The sequence below is a fragment of the Electrona antarctica genome (genome assembly GCF_951216825.1).
Source record: "Electrona antarctica genome assembly, chromosome: 13".
In the NCBI taxonomy this organism is placed as follows: domain Eukaryota; kingdom Metazoa; phylum Chordata; class Actinopteri; order Myctophiformes; family Myctophidae; genus Electrona; species Electrona antarctica.
This window is the reverse complement of record NC_136794.1, coordinates 20,099,300-20,121,413: the sequence shown is the minus strand read 5'-3', so window position 1 is coordinate 20,121,413 and position 22,114 is coordinate 20,099,300. Positions and strand designations below refer to the sequence as shown.

The window sequence follows — 22,114 nt, the reverse complement described above, 5'->3', positions numbered from 1 at the left end:
GTCCAGAGTCAACACAGCCATCCTACTATACCAGAAGATTTTAAAGCACTGTGTTTCTTTATGTTGACAGGATTTATGGAGATGCTGATTTGCCTTTCCATATATATGTGTATATATATTTCAGAATGGGGAAAATAAACTATAGGACTAATGTGATTCAATCCATGTTTGCACTGGTTGTGATTGTCCTCAGATGACTGTGTATGTTGAACCATCTTTGGGGCAGGTTTGCTCCCTGCTGGCAGAGCTGCAGTACAGCCTGTGTACGCGAAATGATTCTGTTTGTCCCTCCTCCTGGTCCGTAGCCACATCGGATGGTGTTTGACTGTGTTTCAGGAAAAAGATTTGTTGTCATTGTCAACCTGAAAACGGAATCCAAGGTTTGTGTTGATTATAACATTACCCAAAACTGCTCATTTCAAATCGCTAAATCCAACATTGTGTGATTGTTGGTATAGATAATAGATCATCTAGCTAACTTTCGCCAGTTTGCAACGACCAGCGTTGAATAGAAATTGAATGTGGCCGTAGCTTAGCCAATGTATAATTTACATATTTTCTGGATCTGTTTTGCGTCAAATTAGTTTAAATGAAATATTCACATGTTGTCATGTGATGTGTCACGTTAGATTTTGATCACATCGGAATGAAATAAGTTATAAAGCTAGGCTAACCTTTATGGTTTCTGCTACCATACAGGGTGGGGCTCTGACATGTTGGAACTGCCACACAAGCTAATTATTTGATTCCATCAATAGTGCATGCCGATAAGGATGGTCAGAGATCAGTCCGCAACAGCAAAATGTCATGTGTTCATCCATCCATTCACGTGTACTCCAGTCTGGCTATCACCTATCGTTAGCTTGTGGGGCTAACTACTGCTATGCTATGCATGGTGGTCCTGACTGAGGCTGTAGGCATTGTAGTCATTAGAATGCTCAGCTGAAGTAGTCAGGTGATGCTTAGCCCCTTTAGGGACCCATGGTAACCGAGGGTGCCGAAAGGGGCTATGTGATGCTCTGACTAGAAAATTCTACTTAATAAGTTGACAATGAGACGAATATCTTCTTAAAGCTGCAATCCGGAACTTATTTTAAGGAATACAATGTTATATTAGGATAACCTGTATGATAATGATATGGTTAAATTCATTTTGCTCCTATGCCACAAAAATGTAGAACGCCCTACCAACAGCCGTTAAGAAATGTGAATCACTAGACTCCTTCAAAACCGCTCTCAAAGAGCACTTACGGGCGGCTGCAATTCGAAACTGGCCCCTAAAAGAGTTTGTCCCCTGGGCCCCACCTCTATTTTTCTTTTACCTGTGTGATTTTTTTTATTTGTTTGCATCTAAGTGTATATTTATGTCTTTAAATGTTCTGATGAATTGAAAATGGAGGACTCTGTTTTTTGGTTTTATGATTATCCTCGTGGCAGATTTTGTATTGACCTTGTTGAACTGTACCCATTCTACAAACTGTTAATAACTATCAATAAATCAGAGCTCATGTTAATACAATTTAACCAACATCTGCATTTGCAATGGTTAGACTGGTCTGCTCAGTCACACATAGCCCGTCTCCGGACCCCCCGGGTTGAGCTCCTTTGGACCCCTACCACGTAGGGTCCGGTATCACCGGCTTCAAGCGACATGGGATGCAATCTGATTTATCCTGACTTAGCCCTCTGCTGCGCTGTGGGTGTCACGCTGACATATTCCAAACGAAGCATATGAACGCTATAGGAGACAACGAACCATCTGACCCCCCCCGCGAACGGCTCAGAAGCCGTTAAGTATTTTTAATGTTTGTACGACCGTTTTGGCAGCTACCTGCGACAGAGGCAGGAACGCGCAGATAGCCAGTTCCGGCGCTCTGTCGCAGGTGATGGAGGCGGTACAATAGGATGTCAATAAGGAAGGAAGAGAGCTGCCAAAACGGTCGTACAAACATTAAAAATACTTAACGGCTTCTGAGCCGTTCGCGGGGGGGGGTCAGATGGTTCGTTGTCTCCTATAGCGTTCATATGCTTCGTTTGGAATATGTCAGCGTGACACCCACAGCGCAGCAGAGGGCTAAGTCAGGATAAATCAGATTGCATCCCATGTCGCTTGAAGCCGGTGATACCGGACCCTACGTGGTAGGGGTCCAAAGGAGCTCAACCCGGGGGGTCCGGAGACGGGCTAAGTCACACAGTACACTACTCTTCCACTGAGACATTTAAATGTTGGGTAAATGTTTGACAAGTACTACTCAAGTACTCGCTGCCTGAAACTCATAAGCATAATATTTACCGGGGATGGTGGCTGAAGGCTCATACATAGTCTGGATTTTCGGTGGTTAGGTGACCACCGAACTACAACATGATGTCACGAGCCACGGTGAAGAGCAAACCACCGCCACCGCTCCAGCCCTTCTCTCTGTTTTTACTCACCACCGCTCAACGTTATTTCAGCTCCGGTGGTCAGCTCACCACCTGAGCGGTGGTCACCTCACCACCGAAAATCCAGACTATGAATAGGCCTTAAGTGGTAGCCCCTTTCGGGACCCGTGTTTACTTTTTGTCAGTAAATACAGGAAAGATAAACAAGGGTCCCGAAAGGGGCTAGCTGAACGGTATAAATGTGGTCTCATTTTGGAGACCTGGGTTCAAAACCCGGGTAGGACATATAACGTATGGATTGCTGCTCAATTGAGAAGGCCAAAGAAGGTGATGACCAAAATGAATGTTTTGTTTGTATAGAGCTCTTGGGCATCATGTCGGACAAAAGTGAGCTGAAAGCGGAGCTAGAGAGGAAGAAACAACGTTTGGCACAGATCAGAGAGGAGAAAAAGAGGAAGGAGGAGGAACGCAAGAAGAAGGAGGTAACATTATTAAACCTAACTTTTACTTTGTTTTATCAAGGTGACAAAAACAAATCCAAAAGAGTTGACACTATTCTTATATCATAGACCAGGGGTCTTCAGCAGGGGGTCCGGGACCCCTAGGGTGTCCTCAGAGTTACTACAGGTGGGCCGCCAAATCTTTGTGTGATGGGATACTTATTTTTTCACATTAACCACTTGAACCCTAGCATCCCTATTCTGAGGAGAACTTTGGTCAAGAATAGCAGATCTACAAGCTCACAATGCCTCTAACGCTAATCCTAACCTGCTTTGTCAGCTTGTAGCACTGCTAGGGGGGGGGGATCAGACCAAGTACAGAGTGAAAGGTGATGTTTACTAATAAGTATTGGTAAAGGTCTGAAAATACACATTAACATGAATCCAACATACACTGATGACAGTGCTGTCAAACAAGTCTATGAAGCCATCTATGGAAAAGTTTAATCTGCAACACAATTTTAATACAATATGTAGTGTGGGAATCCCTGCTTCATCTCTCCGTTAAGGGGTCCTTGGGATGAAAAACGTTGAAGACTTATTGTTTGTGTCATCTATTTCTTTCTGTACAATTTTGTGAAGCTCACATTTTCCCTTTCTATACCCACAATCCGCTGTAATAAATTCAGATCGAAGGCAATGTATTCTCAAGTAGAGACGCTAACATAGCAGCATGTTCCCAGGCTGACCAGAAGAAAGATGTCGCTCAGGCACTCACTGATGAGTCTGACCTGGAGAAGAAGAGGCGTGAAGCTGACAGCATCCTGCAGAGCATGGGCATAAATCCAGATGTTCCTGTTGGTAAGTTTTCACCTTCAGAATGTTCATGGCAATTGCCGGTTTACATTGAGGTGTGAGATCTGAAAAACCTCATAAAACTTTAATCTACTTTTCTCAGTACTTGGTGTTACTGCCAACAAGCCGATGTCCGATGTCCAAACAACTAAAAATAAATAACTTTTTGATAGATAAAACAAATAAGTATACAACTTTAGTTAGTATATGAAAAGTTAATTATACAAGCAGAGATGTACATTTAGAATACACGTAAACTAAACTTCATGTAATTCTTGAGACCTGTTAAAAAATCATCCAGACCAATATATGGTTGGGCTCTACTCACAGATTCTCCGATTTGAAAGCAGTGATTTGCTGTATCGGTGGTTTCAGAGATTGTACCACTTATACAGAACAGAGAGAAGATCGATATTCTGCCCCAGGTTGGATGCTTATTTAGTTGTCTCGGAGGGAAATTAGAAAAGGTCTTGTCTAAAAAAAGTATAGAGGAGAAATGTGTTAAATCCTTACAATACTTTAAAAGTAAACTCAAAAGCAGGCACAAATTGTAAATGATTTCACAATAATAGTGAGTCACCTGAGTTGAAGTGTGTTTACTGTCTCCACTATATCCCAACAGGAGCAGAGCCCCCTTGATGAAAGAATAATAGCACAAAATAATATCCAGGAGTGGATATTATAATACCCAGAATATGTCCTGAAGCAGGAAAACATGGTATACACTACAGTAACAGGCCGTTCACACAGGACACCGACCTGCGGCAAGTCCCATTGACTTCTATAAGGAGTGGTTTGTGGCTTGTCAGACTTGTGCTCTGGTGTCCAGCAGGTTTTCCACCTTCTGACGCCCCGTTCAAAGTTTAACCAAATTCAGCTTTGACCCCTCTTGTCGCTGACCTTTCACTGCGCAGCCAAGAGTTGTACCAGTCTGTACTCAGGACTACTATGATTTAAATAGAATATATATAGAAATTAGCATGGCAAAACCTCAGATTTCGTTTGGGGCTGTCAGATTTTTAACAAATAATTACGAATACATTGGTATCTATTGTATGTTAACCATGATGTAGTGTCCCAGACGGGTGGTTGGTTAGAAGGAGGAATGACATTTCCCAGTGTGCCCCTGGGCACAAGTGTGTTTATTGTTGTTTATGTCATTTGAATATGGGAATGCAATTTGGGGATTATGTTGTGGGGCTTAGTGTTGTATCTTGTCCATTTGTTGATTTATCGGTTTATTTATTATTGATTTTATCGGTTACCGGTATTATGTATATTGGTGTAACACGATGATTACTGATTAGGCTACTGTTTGTTGTGATTGTCCATCTCTCTTTTCCCATTGATGTTGAGTTGGTTTGTGTGGTTGTGTGCCGTTTTCACAGTAAAGTATTTAGTATTATGTAATTACATGGCATGGCTTGGCATGGCATGTTCTTTCTTTGTGTGGGCATCTGTGCGAATTTAGGCAACATTATATAAGCAAAGTTGGCTGCCAATATTTTTTGCTTTTGATGCCGTTGGCACTGCCGGTGCCATTGGTACTAACTGTGATGGCAAGCTGAACAGCAAGTTGCCGCCTGTGTCCGGTGTAAGCGACTGTCAGGTTACTCTTTTTTTTGTAAAACAGACAATCCTCATGACCAGAAAGGACATTTCACATTGCCAACAGCAGGTGGCAGAAAAGGTCCATTAAAGAATCATCATGAAGCCTTCAATGGTGGCAGCAAATGGCTCTGTCAAATTGTTTAGACCAGAACTGATGGGTCAGGAATAAAATAAATCATTTGGCAGTGGAATTAAATAACTACTGCATTTCCTCATAGCTTTAATGTAGCACAGTGTCAGTGTTTTAGTTTTTTTACTGCTTGAGTTATTTAAGAGCTTTTTAAAGCAACACATTTTTAAGCATTCTTTTTCCTTTGAATTATTATTCACTATCAGACTTGGAACAATTTGCCTCTTTCTATATATAGGCCCTCCTCCCATGTCTCCCACTTCCAAATCGGTGGGCACGCCAAGCGAAACAGGAAGCCAAGACTCTGATGGGGCCGTGGGACCCAGGTATGCACACCTCATCATAATGCTTTAATGGTAAAATGCTTTGCTTTCTTCCAGCATGGAGCCTTCATCTGCTTAGCACACCACAGTGTGGGAGTGATGCCAAGGCTATTAATTGTGTCACGAACTAGGGACTCACTACACCTTAGGCAAAACATGAACGTTTTTTCCAGGGTTAGTGTTTTTTACAGATGTTTTATCTGTATTTCTGTGAGAACATTGTAATCTGGTTTACGGTCTTGCGTCATACATACGTCATACAACAACTCATTGGCATTTATTTGACCAACAAATCATCTATCTACCCAGGATGTAGAAACATTATTTGAGCAGCATATCACCTTCCATTAGCCTTTTGCTTTGTAAGCATTGCATAGTACTGCATCATAATCCAAACACACACAATTATAAAGCGTACAATACCAGCACCCAGGGCAAAACTTGGCACAGAGCTTAATGTTATTACACTGAATGATGACTAGTTTATTCCAAGGGTGTGCATGTTTATTTAATTTGTGCTGTTATATTAGGAGAATCCTAAATGAACAATGAAACAGCGGGCTCCTGCGATGCCTGAGGGACTTCTTAACCCGCAATTACAGCCCCTTCCCTGGACTGAAACCTTAGCCCCCCCAGTGTCCCATCAAGCCCAGGGAGTTCTTTCCCCTACGTGTTGACTCATTTCCCTCACCAGCATGGCCATTTCCTACGCACATGGAGGTCATGTTTTCTCCCTAAGGGTCTTCTCTCTCTGTCTCTCCCTCTCAATCTACACAAGACTTAGAGCCTTTGGTGTGACATAGTTAAGGCTGTATCAGCCCCTCAGGCTGCGCATTACACCCGATGTCATCCCACTCAATAGGTTTGTGTGTCCATGCATTTTTAGCAGGTCCTCAGAGTTAACTTACACCTAGATTAGACACTAGATTAAAAGTACATTTGCTTTGTGATCTCTGGTCCAATCAGCATGTTGTGTGCCTAAACTCTTATGTCCTCTCTTGGTTTATGCCTGCCTTCCTGTTTCGCTCACTAATGCCGCCTTGTTGCTGTGACACTAACCAGGACACTGCACTGGGATTCTGATCCGTCCACTCTTCAACTTCACTCTGATTCTGAGCTGGGGTACTGGACACTATCTTCTCTCCTTTCCTGGTCATTTTCCCTTCTCTCTATCTACAGCATGGTTACCGTACCTCATCATGTTAATACAGACTAGAGAACATAGACAGTCAAGTCATGCATGCGCCAGTATATGCGTCAGACTCAGACTATAAGTTATTTGGTGTTGGCCAAACCTAATGGCACTTTTCCTCCACACAAACCGCTTGTTTCAATCAATGCTTGTGCCTAGATCATCTAAACTCACAAGGTGTGAGTATTTGTTTTGTATTCTGTGTGCATTTACAGTGGCCTGTTGAAAGTCTCCACTGGCCTCTGTTTGTTTTGGGTTTGTGCATTGTTTGAGTTCTGGTTTGCTTTTAGGCGTGCACCTCTAAAAGTCACACTGGGAATGACCAAGATCACTCAAGTGGACTTCCCTCCACGTGAAACTGTGTCCTACACCAAAGAGACCCAGACACCTGTGATGACCCAACCAAAAGAAGGTGATACATCTATGAGATTGATTAAGTTTGTCCATTAAATGCAAGTCCATTAAATGCAATGCCAAGGGGTGGGTGGGTGGGTGTGTGTGTGTGTGGGTGGGTGGGTGGGTGGGTGTGTGACTGTGTGTGTTCACGAGTTACCCGAGTTAATTGATAAAGACCTCTTTCCCTCCCAAACACAAGTCTAGCATACATGTTTGGATCACGTGACCGGAAAAAAATCACTAACACTGGTTTCTTAGGGCTTCTGGGTAATCAAGGCGCAATGCAAAGTCTTTGGAGCGTTGTTGCCGTTGTTGTTGATCGGGAACGTGGAATACTTTTGCAGACTATGACTAGTCGTACTATTTTAAGACTTTCGAGAAATGGAATTACGATCGCGGCCGGGGGATTTTTTAAAGGTTAGTGTAAAACTCCAGCAGTGAAACTATTTTGACGATCATAAACTTAAAGTCACTCAATGTTAATAGTATTTGTAGTAGATGAAATTTGCATCCTATGGCCAGAAATATAATGAAGTATGTGTGTTTGACTGGATTGCTGAATACAATACCTACAATGCCCATAATGCTTTAGTGCACTTCCTCTCCTTGTAAAGAGTGGGGAGGCTGCATGGAGGTGTGACTTTGTAGTCCAGGAAAGAAGTGAGACCACATTTTCATGACTAAAATATTTATAAAAAAAACATATTACACACATAAAAACCCCAGGAAAGTGTTTCTTGTGTCCTAAACATCATTAAAATAAGCTCTGGTTGCAAAAGGGGTAAAGTTGCCCTTTAAAGCACTGTGTGCTTTAACGCGTTAATACCAATACAAAGCCAGTACCTTTCAAAGATAATATTGATCCATAACATCAGAGTGTATGTGTGTGGGTGCGTGTGTACGCGTGTGAGAGAGTTAGCGGAGGTGATGGGGGAGTCTGTCCCTCTGCCTGCATTTGGGCTTGTATGTTGTGGCCAGAAGCCTGCCTTGTATGATCATACGAGAGGGTACAGGAAGTGAGCAAGCAGTTGAAATGATCTTGCCTCACCAAGCTCAGAGATGAAAGTCAGGGAAAATTGTAGGGGCCGGGAAACATAAGAAGTCAAAGGGGAGATTAAATTCACAAGGCCTGCTCTTCTGGACCCCACACCCCCTCTATACCAATAGGCCTCTGCTACAATTAATGTGCAGGACGAGAAGGCCAATACAGGAGAGATAACTGAGATTGAGGGGCAGATATAAAGGACTGTTTATACATCTGCCCACTGCATCTGAAGCATGTCAATATGTATGTAATTGCTGCACACAGGAGCTTTAATGTGGCTGTCTGTTCTCTTTGGGAAAGAAGGGAATATTTGAACTACTGTACTACAAAGATCCACATGTTGACCACATGTGGCATGGAATATGTAATATTTCTGAATGTGCCGCCGTTCCTCCTTGTTGCACAGTGTGATGACATGTAGTGAATAATGCATTATGGGCCTTAAGCCAGGCCCTTTTTCCGTTACACTGTTGGCTACTACTACTGCCTTAGTGAGTGCCATACGGTATGTGCCTTTTTAATTTCTTCCAATTTATCGGCAGCCAGGTAACTCTTCTCTTGTAATGTATATAGTTATAGTTACCGGGCTTAGGTACTTGTCGTCAGGTCATTTTCAGGGGTAATTGTCATTATATTGTCAAAAGTTTAAAATAGTTGTAAAAGTTTTAAGCTCACAACACGTCACATCCTGAGGTGAGCTTCTAGATCGGCTGTTTTCGCTATTCGTGGAGCGTGCAAAAGTTTTTTGTGGGAAATATCTGTGCGGAGATAAAGATTGAAACCTCTTGTCTGTTTTTTGGTGGCACACACTCTCCAGGGCAGTGTAAAACCATGTCCATGTTAAATGAGGACCGTTTCTGCCGACTGTTCAACACCAGGGCCCCCTTCCTCTATCTGCCACTATGTAATCATTTCATCAACTCCCTCACTTCCCTGTCTTCTCCCTTCGCCGAACAGGCACATAACAAAACGCACTCAGTGACATTGTGCGTTTTCACGCCATCACTCCTGGCACTCGATGAGACAGCATCCCCATCCCTGCTCACTCCCCTCCACACACATTTGATATGCGGTGTGGCGTCAGGACCAGCGCTCTGATTGAGCGATTCATCATGTTGTCGAGAGGAGGTGGCGGCACGACACTCTCAAGGTCAGCGGGCGGTGGCATGAGAGGGAGCCGCTGCCTTTCCCTGTCTGCTGCAGCCCACTGTCTCCTACAGTGTCTGCTGAAAACCCCCTATAGAGCGGAGTAACACTAAGTTATTATTGCCACTTGTCCAGTTAAAACACCCTCTTCATAAACAGCATAAAGAGCAATAGTTTACAGTGGACATTTTTATTTATTTATTTATTTTGGTCTTTACTCTTTTCCAACTTCCCGTGAAATACAGACTCCACTGGAACTGCCAATCTGTGACCACTCTCATAATAAAACATGAAACCAAAAGCCCGTATGGAAATGATCTTGCTAGACCCGTGAAGACCTATTTTTCTACCAGTATGCCTTGAGTCAAGCTTGTAGATCATTTAATGTCTGCCTCAGTGCTACATAATGCACTTGTGGATAATAATGTAGTGCAGGCAAGCATTCGTTAAACTGAGGCTTACTTCTCATTATGAAGAAGGATATGTGGGGTATTCATCGATTGGTCTGCCTGGAGCTGTATTTAAAAAGGCTTCTCAATATGAGGGAGTGGAGTATTTCAGTAAATTCAAGATTCATTGCAGGACGAAACTTAATCACAAAGGAACCTAATGGCCCCCTTGTTTCAAGTGCCATTCTTGTGTTAACCTTTTATGCATCTGATGATTAGTACAATTTAGATGATTGTTGTCTGTGTGTGTGCTTCCATTTCTCCTCTTTCTTCTTTAACCACTTTAACCTTGGCCTCCCTATTTTGGACATGTCATGAGGTGAAATGTTTTTTTTAATACACCTTAAGTGTAGAGTACCAGCTAAGTGGAAAAAGCGGCACTCCAAAATAAAAGATGGAAGACTGGCTCAGATGCAATTTCTTTCAGAGCTCTTCAGTGCCGAAACGCATCAGAGTTCTATTTCAGAGATTCTTCAGCTTGCTCTGAAGAAGGCTTTGCCGAAACGCGCCAGCGTTCTCAAATAAACATGAGAAATTGCATCTGAGCCAGTCTTGCATCTTTTATCATCTTTTATACTTAGTTGGTTTATGAGTTCAGTTATTTTCAAAGCTGAGCAACCACTGCCTCAACCAAGGGCAGTTTCCAGAGGAAGCGCACCTGCTTTTCTTTCTTTACGTGTAGAGTACCAGGTTTGGATTTCCTGGTTATTCTGGCGCTTGTCTTCGAATCTTATGTGCCTGCAGAGATCACTTTAACCTGCGATGGGAAAAGTGGAAAAAGCAAAACTGTAATTTTACAGATGACTGAATCTGATCGGTCTGCTCTTCAGAATGACCGGCATCTTTGACAGCTGACATCTTTCCTAGTGTTACAGTAGTAATAACACATTATTTTATTCTAAGGTTAACTATTTTAATTTTCTGCAGCCACTGTTATTGGGCTGTTTTTATTATCCCTAATAAGAATATATTTCCATAGAACTACTGTATTTCAGGAAACAAAATAATGCATCTCTGTGTTTTTTGGAACTGTGTGCTGGGAAGTCATTTAGCATCCTGCAATGTTCTTTAACTGTGGAAATTAGACCTCTTTGTTGTCCTGTGTCAAATCTATAGATGGAGGGAGACACCTGCAGCAACGAGTAAAGGTCATTTAGTTTTGTACTTAAAACTCAGTTGGATGCACGTCGTGTTTGCATTACATTAATATATTGTCCATTGACAAAGACCAGTGATTACCCCCACCTCATACACACACACACCAACTCACCAAAAAAAGCTTTTATTCCTTAAGTGGTACAAAAGCCATAATTGGGCCTGCTTTGAGAGGAGGTGTCAGTGTATAGGACATCAGTGATCCGGGTGAATTCTGTGTGCCCCCCATCCCCAAACCACCACCCCGTCCCCTACATGCTACCACACCCCCACCACTACCCCCTTTGCACATCCCCCAAAGGGGGTCACCAGGATCACTAGCTTTTCTCCAAATGGCAATTTTGGCTGGCAGGTGCATTATACCCTTTATTTTCAGATTGTCTGTCCGCTCCTAATGTCTGGCAGGTTGATTGCTCTGGCTGCCTCGCCTTGGAAAGGCACTGACGAGCACGGCCAGGACTGGCTGAAAGACAGTGATTACTGTTTTCCTTTAAGCCTGATTGAGGCCCTTGAAAGGAAAGATTTTAACCTTCTCCTGTTGGTTCCAGAGTATGGCCGTTCATTGAAATGGCCTGTGTGTCATCAACCCAGTTCTGTAAACTCATCAGAACACCCCAATAACCTATTTCCCCAGTACCATTGGAACAAACGTGTGTGTGTGTGTGTGTGTGTGTGTGTGTGTGTGTGTGTGTGTGTGTGTGTGTGTGTGTGTGGGGGGGGGGGAGTTGTCATTTCACATTATGGTCAAAGTGACAGATGACATTATCATTTCGTTTTTTTCAGTGGGCAAGAAATGTAGCACTGTCGCCATAGATGAACTATACAGCTAACTATAAAGGAACCAGGCAAATATTTCTCCTTTCTCCTTTTTTTTAAATTTTACCTATCATGTATAAGCATACTGTACATATCCACGTGTATCCTATTTATCACCACTGAAAGATGTTTGCTTGTAAAAACATCCGTTATGAAGCCGGTGTTCAGTTTGACAGCTGGTCAGCCCTACAAGATGTATTTTTGTACATTCTCTGTGGCTGAATAGCAACCGAAGGAAGCCCCCTGCTGGGATGGTAATTGCATGAGCTTGCCGTTCAGGGAGAAGCTTGTCTGGGGTCAGCCAGGCGGAACAACCTCTGTGCCATCCTCATGCCACCTCTGAGGGAGAAACAAGACAATTCCCTGCGCCACCATCTGCTTTTTGCACCATGCCGTCAGCTGGTCAGACCCAATAGGATGGGCCCCGGGCAGCTGCTCCACACCCTCTGCCCTGCTGCCCCTTGGCCTAGTGGGGGGCAACTTGTTACCAGGACACGGTGGAGATGGCTTCACTGCACACACAACTGCACTCCCTGTTGAATGGCTGGATCTCATTAACTGAGATGGGGAGGAGGTGGGGCACGGGTGTCCCTATGACGACAAGACACCCGTGGTGTCGCCACCCTCCTACACAAGTGACAAACTTTCTTACTATAGAGGGACAGGTTCTCTCTGAAAGGCGACATTGTTCTGGCAAACCAAACAAATGCTAGGCAGAGATACAGAATTGGTCCATTGCTACTAACAGTAATCACAGAGTGGAGCTTTATGAAAGAAGGAAATGGTTGAAGCTGTGGTGCTCAAAAGGAATTCAATCTTTTTATGTGGACACCAATTTACATGATAATTGTCATGACTATTAATCTGTCTGTTCTTCCTTCCACTTTCAATTCAATTATTATTTACTATTTATACACAACTTGAATCTCTGCAGTGCAAACTACATTTCATAATTTCAAAGTAAACAAAAGGAAATGTATTTTTGTGTAGATGGCTAAATGTCAGATTAGATGGTCTGTTCACGTTCAGCATGGCTCATTTCTTGATCCAGTGATTAAACCCAAGTTCACCTTTTCTTCAACAGAGTTAGAGGAAGAGGAAGAGGTTGCTCCACCACAACCAGTGCTTGAGACCCAGACTGAGAAACCAGTCAATGATGAAGAGGAGGAAGGTAGGCTACTGCGTCTGAGAAAGTAGCATACTATGATTTATTCAGAAACCACCCTTACTGGCTGAACTAAGACTTATTGAACCGTATCATGTCTATTTGGGAAGCCTACAGTTGCTTTTGTATAATACCAGTATAATTATTACAGTCTGGGGAAGCAGTGTGTTGTGTTTTCATTCGTGTCTGGAAATAAACTTGACTGCATTTAATAATCAATTGATTCTGTTTGTGCATCTGTCTGCAAAGCTCCGCCACATGAGCTGACAGAGGAGGAAAAGTTGCAGATTCTGCACTCTGAGGAGTTCATAACATTCTTTGACCACACCACTCGCATCGTGGAAAGAGCTTTGTCTGAGCACGTGGATGTCTTTTTTGACTACAGCGGCCGTGACCTGGAGGAGAAAGAAGGGTATGTTTAGACCCAAAATAAAGTTTTGTCTTTTCATTTTGTTCTCTTGAGAAGTGGTATTGATTGGTTGATAATTATTTTTTCATCAGGGAAATCCTGGCTGGAGCGAAGCTGTCTCTAAACAGGAACTTCATGGATGAACACTGGTCTAAACACCGTGTTGTCACCTGCCTGGACTGGTCCCCTCAGGTGAATGTTTTAAAACTCTTGATCATTGGCAGAACAAATTCTCCCAGAGAAATAATTGGCCCTTTAAGCGTCAATACATTAATGATCACAGTGACTATTTTTTCATCTTTGTGGGAGTTCTGTTAAAGTGGAATATGCGTAGACAGTGCTAATTAGTTGTTGAAATAAGTTACCTCGTCAGAGCACTAATTCTTTATGATTACATAGCTTGAATTTGACAGTTTACGTTAAGCCACAAGTCCCCCAGGAACTGGAAGTTATGTCACGCACAAATTGTCACTTAGTTGGAGGCCATAACGATTTGTTTCCTCCTGTGTCTGTATTCATTTAATTCTCTGTTCCACAATGAATCTTGACATTGATTGAACACCAACCCTTTGTTCACAACATTGGTCGCTCAGAGCGATATGCATACCCTTGTGAATTGAAATTGTGTATTCACAAACTGTAAAGCTCAATAGTTTGAATATGAGAGGCAGCAGAGGTTAATGGTTTGTTTACATCTGGGTAGTGTTTCGAAGGCTTTTCTAACCATTCTTTCCTCAGCCATTTCGGCCAGTGTACTTTAGAATTCACTGACGACTTCAGTTCCAACACTGATCTACAACCTGCTGTGGTGAAGTTAATGACCGTGTTTCTGTACTTACAGAAATGTAGTTTTAAGGGCAAACTTATGAGCTGGAATATAAACTTTATTTACCAGACTGAGGGGTGGGGGATTTTGTTTACCAGGCCATAAATCTCGAAGAAGGGGTGCTTACTCATTCACTGAGGACTGCTATAGTCTTGTTCACATGGAGCCAAGCCTGGGGGGCATGTCTACTTCCTCTTGACATTCATTTGGGTTGATTTTTCTGTCACCAGTATCCTGAACTCCTGGTTGCCTCATACAATAACAACGAAGAAGCCCCTCATGAGCCGGACGGCGTTGCCTTGGTATGGAACATGAAGTACAAGAAGCCAACGCCGGAGTATGTCTTCCATTGTCAGGTACACAAGCAAAATGTAGCCTCATGTCTTCAAAACCTGCCCTCCCTCTCTCTCCCTCCGCTCGTCATCATGGGTGGCTCCCTCTCTCTGACAAGTGTGGAACCCTGCCAACTCCCCCCCCCCACCCACCCGCTCTTCCTCTCCCCCTTCGTCTCTCACCTTATACATCCCCTGCCCCTCATTCTCTCTTCATCCACATTGTGAGTTCACCAGGTTGACATCCACCTCCTCCACATCTGTCCACAAACACATGTTTAGTGAGGCGCCAGAGAAGACCTGTGGTGCTGGGGCTAGATGGATCCTGAGTGCTGCAGTAGGATTAAGTGTGTGGAACCGGGGTGGTTATCGTGTGCATCTAAACAAGGGCCCTGTGTTCAGACGGGCTAGTGAGGAGAGGCGGTAGAGCCCCTCTCTGCTGGCCGGCCTTTTTACACTGCGTGCCCCGAGGTTCCTAGCCCAAGACAAGTTGAGTAGAACCACATGTTGCTCCCTCCAGAGCGGATGTAGAGGCAGGCACATTGCTCAGAGGAATAAAACTGAACAGAAGTGTGAACGCATTTTTCTCCATGCCTCCAAGTGGGCTTGAAATTAGATTTTCTTCACCCATGTGTCACGTTCCTCTATTATGGGGGGGTTAAGATGGACAGAGCTGCAGAATGTCATAGGCCACCTAGTGACCCAGGACTCATTCAGAATAAAGTGGCATGAATATTGTCGGCATAATCCATACACAATATGTCCTGACGGACGGCCCAGGGATTGCGGTTCCTGCTTGGTGCTGTCAGTATTGAGGTGTGAGTCATGGAAAACACAAGATTTGTTGAAGCTAAATGAAAATAAGCAGTGTGCTGTACCTCAGCCTGGCCAATGCTGAAGGCTGAGCTATATTAAGACATTACTAGTCATCCTGAAATAGAGAGTTTTCTCTCTGTAGCATTTCTTTTGATTGGAAGTGACACAGTGGTATATTGCTGCAGACTTGTCACTGGGTTGTCTCAGGACAACCCACCTTCCTACCTACATGACTGCCTGCCTAAATATGTCCCAAACCGCCCCCTAAGGTCTTCCACTGCTGGCCTGCTCGCTTTGCCTAAAAAAATGGCAACAAAAAAATACGGGGAAGCAGCTTTTTGCTTCTACGGGCTGACGGCGTGGAACAAACTCCCACTGTACCTTCGACAGGCAGCCTCTGTAGACATTTTTAAAGCACAGCTCAAGACCCACTTCTACACCCTTGCTTTTAATTGATTTGTTTTTTTTAATTTCTTTTGTTATTCATGTCCTCACTATATTGCATTACTGCTCTTGTTTTTTAATGTTTATGCCTTGCTTTTCTTTTCTTTTTTTCTCTCTTCATTGCTCTGTAAAGCACTTTGAGCTGCATTTCATGTCATGAAAGGTGCTATACAAATAAAGTTTTATTATTATTATTATTATTATTTAATTTGAATTGCTTTCTATTTTTCAGTCTGCTGTTATGTCCGCTGCCTTCGCCAAGTTCCACCCTAATGTTGTAGTGGGGGGCACATATTCAGGACAGATCGTGCTGTGGGACAACCGGAGTAACAAGAGGACCCCAGTGCAGAGGACTCCCCTGTCAGCAGCAGCCCATACGGTACACTAAAAAGCTCAATGTTTTTGTTGACAAAAATGCATATACATGGCCATATATTGGTACATATCTGTCAAAAGCATAAAATGTTTGAGAGAATATTCCCATTGTGGTCCTTTGAGTGCAAATGTGTGTATATACTGCGTACCATGTGTTGAGGAGGAGGAGAGAGGGGGGGGGGGGGGGGGGGGGGTGGTAGCAGAGACCTACAGAAAATATATAACAAACTAGAAAAAGCACAGGTCTCTGCCAGGTCAGGTAGGTTATTGTGGCCTCCTGGTGGCACTATAATAGGCCAATGTGAAAAGGGTGCAATTTCAATTCAATTTCATGATTTGAGGCATTTTGTTCAAAAAATATGTTTTGCAAAAAATCCACTTGCTGGTGGCGCTTTCACAGGCCAATGTGAAAATGGTGGGATTTATTCCTCTGTCTAGTAGTACTAGGAATGTGCGTGCAAAATTTAGCGTAAATTGCACGCTGCGTTCATGAATTTGGGGCAGCGGTTCAGAATTGGCATCCAGGGAATGTGTGTGCACAGTTTCGTAGCGACCGGGAGTCCGGGACAACGGTGCCGGAGATTAGCTGGTAACAGACAGACACATGGATGGACGGACGGACAGGGGCCTAAACATAGTCTTCACCATGCTATTGTCTGGTGGAGACAATAATACATACATTCATGCAATTTTAACGTACTAGACAAGTAAGAACAAAAAACAGCATGGGTAGTTGGGTACTGACACTGTGAAAGGAACCCGTTACAACTCAACTATGATGGTTATAGGTCCAGCTGCTGTTCAGCCAGCTCATTATGAACAGCTGGTACGATATATTCTTTTTCTTGGTCTTGTGTTTGTCTTATGCACGGTACAAAATCTTTGTTTCTGCCCTCTCTCTGTACAGCACCCAGTATATTGTGTGAATGTGGTTGGCACCCAAAACGCCCACAACCTCATCAGCATCTCCACCGATGGCAAGATTTGCTCCTGGAGCCTGGACATGCTGTCTCAGCCCCAGGTACAGCCACCGTATTTCTTTGGTCACTGAATGTTCCAGAAACATTGCATTGCACCTCACTTTTTAAAACTCCAGTCAATACAACTTTGCTGGCTATGCCATTCCAACTCTGCCACCAAGCCTCCGCAATGTCAGATGTTAATATTTTATATAGTGCTAGTTGAATTTGGATTATGCATTAACAAGCTGTCATGTGATTTTTATAGGTTGTGGTTGGCATTGTATGTGTGTGTGTTACCAAAAAGGCTGAGCTAACGGATGTTATTCCATGTTCCCTCCTACAGGACAGCATGGAGCTGGTTTTCAAGCAGTCCAAGACCGTAGCTGTCACCTCCATGTCCTTCCCCCTCGGAGATGTCAACAACTTTGTGGTGGGCAGTGAGGACGGCTCTGTCTACATGTCATGTCGTCATGGAAGGTACGCTCTCACAACCGTCCCCAGCGCCCCACTCCCCCAGTTGTACGCCGCCAGGAAACTGAGGTGGTTTGTTAGGCCCCACCCAGGCCCCAACAGTGTGTCAAATAAATATACCCCACTCACTTCCCCAACGCCAACGTGAATCCAGCACTTGATCTCTTGCTGTTTGAGGTTTCACTCCTGCCCAGCCATCCTGTTTTTCTTTTCCGCTTGTCAGACGTGTTTGTAAAGGTCGTTAAACATAAACACAGCGCACATGCAGGGGGAAACAAATCATTTTTTCCCCCCTTTCTTTTTTCTTCTTCTCTCTTTTGAGGATTTTTCTCAGAGTAAGGGAGGTTGTTTACAGTTGGTTGTCCCGGGGAGACTCGGAAACTGAGGTTTGTCCCACGGTGCTGTCATTGGAGAAAGAGTTGGGCTTCAGCAAACCCTAGGTCCACTGTTAAAGAGATGCATGGCTCCAATCAGCACTGCCAACGTGTGACAAGTCCTGCAGTATACACCCAAACCACAGAGAGGGGATGGTTGCTAGGCTTTGCATAGCAGAATCACCTCTGTAATTGAGGGAATCATTTTCCACCTCATTTACAATGGTATGATACTCTCATCCCAGTTAATAACGCATAAGCATCACTCATGCTGAGTATTTACCTCTCTGCGTAATTATCAGAGCCATAGTCTGGTAACAGCTCTGCAACATGTGGATGAGAGGCCATAGGCAGTGCCTTTCTTGCTGCGCTACTGGTAATGGCTTGATAGAGATAAAATGATTTAATGTGAATACGTCCGACAGAGGTCCGTCTGAGCCTGTTGCGTTCCCTCATGCCCAATTGACTCACAAGAATAATGTAATGTGAAATACTTCCACTTGGGGGTTTTATTCATCCTATAATTGACGGGTGTTCTTGTGCAATGCACAGGGTATTATGTTCAAATATTGTGAGCCTGACTAATTATGTGGCATCTTACTCAGCGTGCATCAAAAGTGCACGTATGAGGGCTTGTTATCGGTTTATGTAATTTTATGGCGAGCAAAGACTATGCAACAGTTTGGAATTTAGCAGCAATCACCATGTTAGACATTCAGCATTCAGAATTTTGATACATTTTAACTGCGAAATCTACCCATGTTGTCTTTCCCAATAATTGAGCACAATTGGTATTAACTCTCGACCAGCTGTGTATAACCACGTTACACAAAATTGACATTAAAAAAATGAGATGGGATAATGTTATTGTTTCACTGTATAATATGGTGTTATATTTATATTCCTTAATGTGATTTTCTCTACCCAGCAACCTCCTGCAAAGCCTCACCTTCCTCCTTGTCTCCTTCAACTCAACTGTATTGCATTGCATTGCCTTTTATGTTCTTGTCTGTGTTTGTGTCTTTGACCTTTAATACTGCTATTTTGGCCACATCATGAATCTCAAGTGAATACCTGGTCAAATAAATTATTACAATTATTCTTGTGTTACCAACATTAAAGAAATTGCTGTACGTTCATCTGCAATGGCATGATTATGTCACAATCTGGCTAATTTAGTATAGTCTGATCTTGAAGGGTAAAGGAGTTCTGTGTTGTAACGCAATGATTTGGTCTGATCTTGCAATTAATTGTTTGTTGTGGCCCACAGCAAAGCAGGCATCAGTGAGATGTTTGAAGGCCACCATGGACCCATCACTGGGATCGACTGCCACACAGCAGCAGGACCCATGGACTTCTCCCACCTCTTTGTTACATCTTCCTTCGATTGGACAGTCAAGCTGTGGAGCACCAAGGTATGAGCCAATTGAGCTATTTATTCATTGGATACAGAGAAGCTCCATAAAACTGTATGTATTGAGCTGTAACTGGCATCATATATTATTATTGATGTATTATATATTGTGCATATGAGAAGTTTGTATTGATTTTTCCAATTATGTTTTAACATTTGTTTGCAGAATAACAAGCCATTGTACTCATTTGAAGATAATTCGGATTACGTCTATGATGTCATGTGGTCCCCCACTCACCCTGCTCTGTTTGCTTGTGTGGATGGGGTCGGCCATCTTGACCTGTGGAACCTCAACAATGACACAGAGGTACTGGGACTCCGCTAGACACACACATGTAATGTATTGACCTGTGGAACCTCAACAATGACACAGAGGTACTGGGACTCCGCTAGACACACACATGTAATGTATTGACCTGTGGAACCTCAACAATGACACAGAGGTACTGGGACTCCGCTAGACACACACATGTAATGTATTGACCTGTGGAACCTCAACAATGACACAGAGGTACTGGGACTCCGCTAGACACACACATGTAATGTATCGGACTATATTTGATCCCTTTCTAGAGCAGACGAGAACTCTGTATAATATATAAGCCGTCCATATGAAAATCATATGATGAACATTAAGATTGTTAGCCTGTCCCATACAACAGCTGCACAGCCCCGCCTAGGCATCGTACTTAACCCATTAAGACCTGGAGTGGATTTGTGTCACCTTAGCTTGTAACCTTAGCTTTCTGCTAATCTAAGCATTATTTTAAACTTGCTGTTGAAAAAAAGTTATGAACTTGCAGACTTGCTATTTTTGAAACATCGTGAAAATGTGTGCAAATCTTTTAATATATATTCTTTCACAGCAAACGTTTATAACTCAAATATTTGCTTCTGGGGGTCCCTGGAACAAAATGTTTTCAGATGTGGCAGAATCCATATAACTGTGGGGCTCCTTGACATGAAGAAGTTTGAGAAACACTGACATAGAAACTTAAGTTTTTCAGAAAACTGTAGAATCTGGTCTCAGGTCTTAATGAACTGGGTGGTATCGTTTCAGGTCCCAACAGCCAGCGTCACAGTACCAGGAAATCCTGCTCTGAACAGACTCAGATGGTCTCACTCTGGCAAAGAGATTGCAGTGGGAGACTCTGATGGACAGATTCGTGTCTATGATGTAGGAGAGGTGAGAACTGACAGTTTTATGGGTATTTGTGTTACTATCAATCACTTATTTGACCATTTAGGATATTGTCAGAGCAGTGTATAAACAACATATAGTTGTCATGTATGTGAACCAGTGTTTTAACACACGTATGACCTTATTGTAGTTATGAATTATGCGTTACCCAAGTTTGATTTGAATAAAGTGATCTTAGTTGTATAGTAGACTTAAGTCTGTTTTACCCATAGTTGTGCAGGAGTGTCACACACCAGAAATAGCCGATCTACCAGCTCATGTGTTGCAGTGTGACACGTTATGAGCTTGTAGATCAGCTATTTTCAGCGTGCAACTAAGTGTAAATCAGGCATTTAGGCCTGTCTATTGTATGTAGACAACAATCAAACTGTTGTCAGAGCGCAGCTCCCCGAGGACTTAACGTTTCTTTGAGTATGTGAGCCTATAGGCTTACAAATAGAGAGCCGCGCTCTCTACCCTGATCTGCGAGAGCGGGGTTAGGTCTCGGCGACAGTTGTGAGATTGCCCGTGATCCCATGCCCCCGGTGAGGGATGTGTTTGGAATTTGAGTCATGTCTCTTTGTTGTTGTCGTCCCCCCCCCCTCACAGCAAACCGCTGTTCCACGGAATGACGAGTGGACTCGTTTTGTTATGACACTGGCAGAGATCAACGAGAACAGAGACGACGCAGAAGAACTGGCCGCTCAGCGCCTGGCCGCCTGATGTCGTTGCTATGGACATGTCATTATAGGGACCAGGGGAATGGGTTTGAATATTAGCCCCATTGTGATGGAAGGAGATGTCATTATGGAAACATGATTAGAGGAAACAATTCAATTGTTGCAACAATGTTCACAGTTGTTGTCATATACGGTTGAAAGTGTTGCAATTAGATTTGTCACTGCTGTTTTTATTTTGTAAACTCTTGCCTTCTTTATTGGTTGGTTCGTCACCAGCCTTCCTTGGGATTCAGCTGAGGAACCACCTCAGACAGTACCAGAGATGAAGCCATACTCCCAAATACAAACCTTTGTTCGAAGATTCAACCAGGTGCCTTAAAGGTCCACTATCTGTTTTAAGTGTATTGTATGGGCCAGTGATGTGGGATTGTGTAGGTTCAGTGTCATAATCCATTTATCAATGGGCTTACTCCAAATATCAATGTTTTGTAATACTCATTAGTCTTTCCACTTAAGCTGTAGTAAATCTATCACATTACTACACCCAAGAATGTTGGAACCATAATTCATTCTCTTTTCATTGGTCCTTTATTTATCCTAAAAGATTACTTAAGAAGCAAACGGTTCATAAAATACTGAAATGCCTCTTGTCCTCAGTTGAATGTGTTTTTACTTCTACAAACAGGTTTTCCATAATTTGTCTGGAATACCTTTTGAGATGGATGT

At 43.1% G+C, this 22,114-nt stretch overlaps 1 protein-coding gene across 1 annotated transcript; it reads left to right on the top strand.

Moving 5' to 3' along the window:
- The first annotated feature begins 231 nt into the window (after positions 1-231).
- Positions 232-22,076, top strand: dync1i2a (dynein, cytoplasmic 1, intermediate chain 2a). Its single transcript, XM_079518710.1, has 16 exons — positions 232-380; positions 2,743-2,864; positions 3,566-3,683; positions 5,657-5,744; positions 7,224-7,345; positions 13,025-13,111; positions 13,355-13,517; positions 13,607-13,706; positions 14,571-14,696; positions 16,165-16,311; positions 17,215-17,328; positions 17,613-17,746; positions 19,385-19,529; positions 19,695-19,835; positions 20,589-20,714; positions 21,318-22,076. Exons 2-16 carry the CDS (start codon positions 2,757-2,759, stop codon positions 21,429-21,431), a joined length of 1,833 nt encoding a protein of 610 aa, XP_079374836.1. The 5' UTR covers positions 232-380; positions 2,743-2,756; the 3' UTR covers positions 21,432-22,076.
- Positions 22,077-22,114: the final 38 nt, after the last annotated feature.